Source organism: Oryzias melastigma, linkage group LG5, assembly GCF_002922805.2.
Source record: "Oryzias melastigma strain HK-1 linkage group LG5, ASM292280v2, whole genome shotgun sequence".
NCBI lineage: Eukaryota > Metazoa > Chordata > Actinopteri > Beloniformes > Adrianichthyidae > Oryzias > Oryzias melastigma.
Genome location: NC_050516.1, coordinates 33,212,891 through 33,220,223, shown reverse-complemented (window position 1 = coordinate 33,220,223; position 7,333 = coordinate 33,212,891). Strand labels below are relative to the sequence as shown.

The 7,333-nt window shown below is 40.1% G+C and overlaps 2 protein-coding genes across 2 annotated transcripts in view; both read right to left on the bottom strand.

The window, feature by feature from the left end:
- Nucleotides 1-571: 571 nt before the first annotated feature.
- On the bottom strand, nucleotides 572-5,529 carry myl6 (myosin, light chain 6, alkali, smooth muscle and non-muscle). The gene is made up of 6 exons (XM_024269343.2): nucleotides 5,377-5,529; nucleotides 5,166-5,193; nucleotides 3,063-3,206; nucleotides 2,758-2,931; nucleotides 1,648-1,725; nucleotides 572-1,572 (listed from the first exon to the last, which is right to left on the bottom strand). The coding sequence occupies exons 1-6, from the start codon at nucleotides 5,377-5,379 to the stop codon at nucleotides 1,544-1,546; spliced, it is 456 nt and encodes a 151-aa protein (XP_024125111.1). The 5' UTR covers nucleotides 5,380-5,529; the 3' UTR covers nucleotides 572-1,543.
- Nucleotides 5,530-6,232: 703 nt separating this feature from the next.
- tsfm (Ts translation elongation factor, mitochondrial) overlaps nucleotides 6,233-7,333 on the bottom strand; it is a 7,103-nt gene continuing 6,002 nt past the window's right edge. Inside the window, exon 6 of the mRNA XM_024269342.2 lies at nucleotides 6,233-6,916. Within this exon, the coding sequence (XP_024125110.1) occupies nucleotides 6,522-6,916 (395 nt within the window). The 3' untranslated portion in view covers nucleotides 6,233-6,521. The remainder of the gene's footprint in view (nucleotides 6,917-7,333) is intronic.

Below are 7,333 nucleotides of genomic sequence, written 5' to 3'. Positions count from 1 at the left end.
CTGCTGTGTTTTTTTTATTTTAGTTTGGTATTGGACTTTGCTAGCCTTAGTTTGTGGGTTTTGTTTATTTGTTTTCTTTAGATAGTTTATGTTAGGCAGCCCTCAGCAGGGAGCTGCTGACTTTGATGGTCATCAGTCTCACTGACCTACTTTGTTTTTGGCCAAGGTTCAAATCCCTTTTGGTTCGTCTTTTTGTTTGAACCAGCACACTAATTATTTCATTTTGTTCAGGGAATAGAATTTCCTTATTTAATAAACAGTTCCATTTTATTCTAAATGGTGTCCAGTTTTTCCTATGCCCCTCCCCCCATAGACCCGAGCCAGGTTTACCCATTGGGGACGTAACAGAAATGTTTACACTTTGTTAAGATGCTGCTGTGCAGATGTACAGTGGTTGACCTCTAATCAGAATCTAATCTTTTTTCTGCCCCCTTGTGGCCCTAATCCTCTTCCGTAGTGTCGTTTTATTTACTAGTCTATAAAAAAATTAACTACCTAGATCATTAAGATCCTCAGATAATCATAGATTTAGACATAATTGATTTAGTAACAAATGAAATCAAGGCAAACAGAGAAAACTAAATCAATTTTATTTCACAAGTTACACGCTTCGTTCAGCACCCGAAGAAAAAACAAACTAAAAAAGGTGGAAGAATTTCGCTGGACGTGTCAGAACAAGATTTGAGATGAAACTGTTACGTTACACATGATATAAAAGGCACTTTATACAAAAACGGATAATAATAGATAATAACAGATCTACATTCACAGATCATGTTTGGCGCAAATCCAAATTTATTGTAAAGAGAATGAAAACCAGGTTGGAAATTTGACCCAAAAAAAGTGAAGACAGTTTTTACCTTGGAACAATAAGTTGTAAACTTACAAGGAAATATTGAAAAAAAATTTCAAAATAAAAATATATTGTAAACATAAATCTATTACCAAAGAAAAAGAGTATCTTTGTACCAGCTGTTGTTTATTTTTAACTGTTTTTTTTTTGTTTTCTCTCCATCTTCACTTTCAGTCTTCAGTTTACAATTCTAATTCTGGATTTTTATTTCCAGTTGATCCTAATTTTTGGAGGGGGTGGGGCTTTAGCGGACGGAGGTTATGGAGAGGTCATTTCATAAATGGCGTCTGCGGTTGGCGCCGCCCGTGTCCTCCCTCCTCTCATCAGAGGAGAGAGGAAGCAGACGCCGACCGGAGCAGAAATGACCTCACCATGACCTCTGTCGTCTGATGTCAATCATGTCCCAGTAGCTCAAAGCCCCGCCCCCATGTAAAATAAAGCTGATTCTGAAAGTGAAAATATTCAAGTTTTCATTTATTTTCACATTTTGAATATTTATTTCAGGTTTAAAATGCATTTTATTTAAATTTTTATTTTTTTCTTAAAATTTACCATTTGAAAACTATAAATGTTCTTTTCTTTAATTTTACAACGTTGTTTTTCATCTACTTTGGTGATTTGACCATATATGGTCACATGGAGGGAAAGACTAAAGAAGAAGAAGATGCAGGAAGACATTGGAAGACGTCTTTAGCCGCTCATCACCATCCGGACCAGCTCTGTGAGGACAGAAACGGAAGAATGATGACAAAACACCACGGCGTCATTCAGCCGTTCACGTTTACACCACTCACCTTCATAATGAATGCAGCCGTTGGCGTCCTCGTGTCCGGCGAGAAGAGTCTCCACCTCCTCTTCTGTCATTTTCTCCCCTAAGACGCACAAATGGAAAATGAAGAATAAAACCGCTGGCTTCCTCCTGCTGAAAACTCAGTTTAACTCTAGAACACCTTCGTTATTAAAGGTTACACCAGCTCTTTTGCCGGGTCATTTTTACCTGATATAATATACCCAATAAAAAGTAATATATCCAAATATGACAACACATCATACATTAGTTATGTTTTTATTCACAACTGTGATTTATGTAACAAAATGAAAAAATTAAAACATAGGAAGATCCTGAAAACATGGTAGAAAATTACTGAAAAATCAGGAATTTAAGAAGAAAAACATTCCTAAAAAGAAATGAAATAAAGATTCTGGAGATTCTTCGGTCTTTGGTCCACCCATTTCTGGGACACTCAGAACAATGTAGCATATTGAAAATCATGTAAATACTTTTGCCCGATAATTCTCTAGCGTTACGCATCGACTGTATATAAGAACTGGAGTGAGTGAGTGTGATGTCATCATAGACATGATTCACTTCCAGCTCCAACCAAATAAAATCAATTCAGTCGCCATTTTTTTCCCCATATGGACGCAGCCATGTTGGAACCAGATGACATCAGTGAGCAGCGATTGGTCCAGGTTGGTTAGAGTCGTCGTTGCTATGGCAACCACTCTCACCAATCAGGAGTGTGCTTGTTAGAAGGCCACACCCCTAACACTTCAAATCTGTCAAATGTTTGAGGTGTGTCCGCATACTGTTATCTGATTGGTCAGTTTCTAACATAAATAACTTGAACTACAGAAAATAATTGAAAAAAAGGAGATTATCAAGAAAATGTTAAGAAGGAATCAGAGCAGGAATGTTTATTCTGACCAATAGGAGACTGAGTTATAGCCCTTTATGTCTCTATAGGAGTCTACAGGATTTTAGCTTCTTAGAGCCTGTAAAAGTATTTCCTGTTTGGAACTCCAAGGGGAGGAGTCACTCAGTCCAGTTCTCTATAGACATTCAATGATGAAATAAAAACCACCTGGAGTGACAGACAGGCTGTGGGTCTCGTTGCCGTTACCTAGCGAGGTGAGGACGTGACGCAGCTCTGCTCCCATCACCGTGCCGTTCCCCTCCTTGTCAAAAACTCTCAAACCCTCAACCATGTCCTCCAAAGAGCCCTGCTCCTTATTCTTTGCGATTGCGTGAAGCATGGGCAGGAACTGCTCAAAGTCCAGAGTTTTGTGGTTCATCTCTGCAAAGAGAGAAAGCAAACAAGACAGAATTTATTCCAATAAAATCTCAAATCTCCTCAAAACTGAAAGCGTTCCTCCGCTTTCCTAAAGGTCATAAAGTTTGCAGTTTTATGTCGACCGCATGACTAACCTTCTAACTTGGGGTTCCCGAGGACTTTCAGGACTTCTGCATTGACCGGGTTCTGACCCAGGGCCCGCATCACATCACCACACTGGCTGTAGGTGATTTTCCCCTCGCCCGTCCGGTCAAACAACAGGAACGCCTCCTTAAAGTCTGGAAAAAACCACAGATGAGAACTAAACACAAACTAAAGGCTGTTCGACTTAAAGATCAGTTAAAAACAGGTTAGTTCTGTTCAGACTTTGTTAGTTCTGTTCAGACTTTGTTAGTTCTGTTCAGACTTTGTTAGTTCTGTTCAGTGGCGTTGGAGGACGTCAGGATCTCTGTGCAGCTCAAAGGCGGTTTGTTCTGGACAAACGCGAGTCTGACGTTCCTTCAGAACGCTGAGGATCATTTTCATATCATGACCGAAACGATCACACACTTTAAATGTTAAAGAAAAAAGGATTCTTATCAGGAAAAATAAAAGAGATTTTGTGTCACCATATTTCAAGCAAAAGTCTGTTTTGAGATCAAAATTTTAAGTTGCAAACAAAATATAAAGTGTTGCAAATAAAATATTTAATATTTCCATTCAAAAACGTTTTTTGTGTTTGCAAACTTATTTTTTTTATTTTGTGAAATTTGAATTTTTCATGAATTTTGAGAAAATGTCGAACATAAAACTAAAGATAGGCCGAAAGTGAGATGAGGCACTACGCGTCTAAAAATGTTTGTTCCCAAAATTTTTTTAAAGAAAAAAAAAAAAGATTTTGGAATTCGCTCTGACACAGTCGGTGTGTGAACCTTAAAATTCACAGATATGTGAGGCTCAAGCTCAGGATCACGTTTGTCAGTCGTGAGCAGCTGATCGCCGCGCGGTGAAAGAGGGGCGGGGCACACGAATTTATCATGCGAATCGCGTTCGGTGCTTCCTGGTTCCTCCTCCACCCAACTGACTGGAGGAATGAATAAGTAACAGAGGTACTGGACAGCCCGCCGATGTCCCGCCTCCAGAGTCATATACCTCACTGTGATTGGTTCGTTCAGCTCTGCACACAACAACTGTCATTCATATCAGCCTTGCGGGCCGCACGAACAGTAATCTTTCATATGAAGACGCGGGCCGTAAATTATCATCCCGGGGGCCGCAGATGGCCCGCGGGCCGCGAGTTTGAGACCCCTGATCTAGGGCCTCTGTACCTTAGGGAGTAATACACACAATCAATATTTGTAAAAACATGTTTTCTAAATGTTCCCAGTTTGGTTGAGAAGGCAGTTAAAGGGTTAAAGTAACCATTTGTGGTCAAAAGCATCTTTTTCCCCTCATTCTTTCTTCTTCTGGAATAAGGTGTAATGCTATAGCGCGATCGCCACCTAGTGGTCAAACTGAAACGTCCTCCAGGAGAAGCAGAACAATGTTTCCAATGTTAATGATCTGAACATTTTTGTTAGAACTTCTCCTTTAGAGAATCCATGGAACTCTGGATGATATTAACAATCTCATTATTTCACTGATACATTTACAGGATGTGATCTGGATCAGATTAATATAAATATATTCAAAACATAGATTATTAATGTATTTCTAAGCAAATGTGTGTAAACTCAAAATTGACTTGAATTAAGAGGATCAAAATAAATAAAAACGGATCAAGGCTTTTGTGAATTGAATTGTTTCTGGAAATTATTCTCCATAGCCGCCCTAATAAACACACCATAATCACAATAATAGAGAAAAAAACTGGAGACGCTTTGAAAATGGATGAAAAGATGAACCTCCTCTGTGTGGGAGGAGCCTGTTGAACACCTCCACCTTCCTCAGGCTAAGGTGTGGTCTTCTGTCAACCACACACCTTTCCTGCATGTTTCTGAGTTCATTTAGCGCCAAACTCAAAGCACATTACAGCCTTCAGTCTTCACTCTAACATGCACGTTTGTTCCCCGTTTTCCATGCAGACCAGCGTGCGTGTGAACTTCCTGTTCCTGTTCACACGCACGCTGGATCCAGGTGTTCATCCCACAGAGTCTCCCCGTTTACCTGCAGGGATCCGTCAGCCTGACAGAGACGTTTATATAAAACAAAACATGACAGGAAACTATAAATCAATGTTTCTGATCGGGTCCACTCACCCAGGATCTGGTCGTCCGTGAAGTCAGACTGTGAACAGAGGAAGATGAGAAACGAATCAATCAATCGATCAATCAGATAATACTAGCAGAAAGCCGCTCCGGCTGTAGAGATGATCCTAGATGATCGTTTCTGATGCGATTTTTATCTAAAACTGAATTTATTCGATTGGTTCTGACCCAGACTCAACAACAGAATAAGATACCGACTCACCATCTTTATGTTTGGGGTTTAGACGAGACGCGCAGACGCTCCAGATTCCCCGCAGGACAAACTGCTAGCTAGCTGATGAACCCCGCGAGGGCCACGCCTCTGATGACGTCAGCCACGCAGCCAATCAAATTCCTCACATTCCAGGCCGCATTTCTGGCATATTTTCAAAATCTGATGGGACATGGACGGTGACCTGCAGCCTCAGCCGTAAATACAGACATATTTAGACAGTTTTAGTTCAATCAGGAGTTAATTCTGTTTAAAGTATGAATCTCTGAAAAACTAAATCTGATCTCTGAGGATTGAAGTTTGGAGATTTAATCTGCACAAAAACAAACAAGTCTGGACGTGTTTGTCTATGAGACATTCACGTCGTGATGAGATTTCAGAGACTTTTGATACAGAATTATCATGAAAATGTCTGACCTCATTTTAGTTTTGTTTTTTCCAAAAAATCGACATTTTGAATAGAAAAATCACCTAAAATTGTTAACATATTTATTCAAGATATTTTCTGTCTTTTGTTTTTCATTGTTTATTATTAAGCACAAATAAAATACATAACAGGGATTCATAAAAAAGAAAGTCAAGTACAGCGCAGGGAGAGCGAAAAACCCAAATGATTTATTCAAGACCTCCACCCTAAAGAATCAAATATATTAAATATATTATCTGTCAAATGTTTATTCCAAAAGTTTTTAAAGATATATGTAACTATACAGATTGTTTTTCTATTTTTCAGTTAAACACAGACATATACAATACATATTTAGAAACTGAGTAATTTTAAAGTACAGTAGTGTTTTCACTGTAATAAAAACATTTAGTATTTCAAATAAATGAGAAATTCCTTAAATTTAAGGCATTTGAAGAGTTTATTAACTTAAAATTATGCATATTTTTTACAGCCAAAAGCCTCTTTAATGATAAAGTTGTCTTGGATGAAAAACACTTTTATTTACATGCAGAGAATATATATTTATGGATAAAAGGTAACAGGAAATAATTCAGGTTAATAGACGTCGTTTTAGGAAAACATTTTATTGTTACAGGAAATATCATTTCTGACCACAAAGTGCTGCTTTTAAATTCATACTGTGGACAAAATGTAAATATATTCATGTTTTTTCAGTGGTTTGGTCCTTTTACTTCTCATCTTTCCCAGAAGTCTCCCCGCACTGAAACCGGACGAAGTCCAGCACTTTGGCCCGTTGGCCCCGCAGGAACTCGGCTACAGTCCTGCTGGGGTCGGCCAGGAAGGTCTGAGGCAGGAGGCGCGTCTCGCTCTCGCCGCAGGGCAGGTCGTCCACGTTCCCCAGACTCAGAGGAGCCTCTCCCACCACGTGCTGCCCCAACTTCCGCCCCAACACGTCCTGCTCGCCGTCCTGCCCGCCCTGGAATACGACCAGGGCGCCGTAGCGGCCCATAGCCACTTCATGCTGACCGCCGACGCCGCCGTGCACGTACGAGCCGATGCGCCACTCAGCCGGGACCCCCAGCATCACCGCACGCCGCACTGACATGTTCTCCCCGAGACGACCTGAGGAAGAGGAGGAGGAGACTTCGTCAACGTCATGGTCGCGTCACTCCTACGATTCCAAGACTAAAATGTTTTTAATGAAGGTTATGAGGAAAACGGTTTCAGGTAACGTCACACGAAACGGCAGGTGTGCAGAGTGACTTCCTGTTTACGGGTTTAGAACGATAAAGCTGACACTGTTTAAAGCGATTTACAAAAACAATGAAAGGTAACTTAACCAACTGTTACCAAAATGTCTCCAATATTTATTCTGTAAATGTCCTGGGCGGATGTATTCACTCGAGTCGTGGATTATTTCTCTCTGACATCCATCTTAGTTAGATGAAGGATCTTCATTAAAAACTGTTGGTTTGATTCTGAAGGTCATTCAGATTTTCTCTTCTAATTGATGCTAATGCTAACGCTAGCCTTCACAAC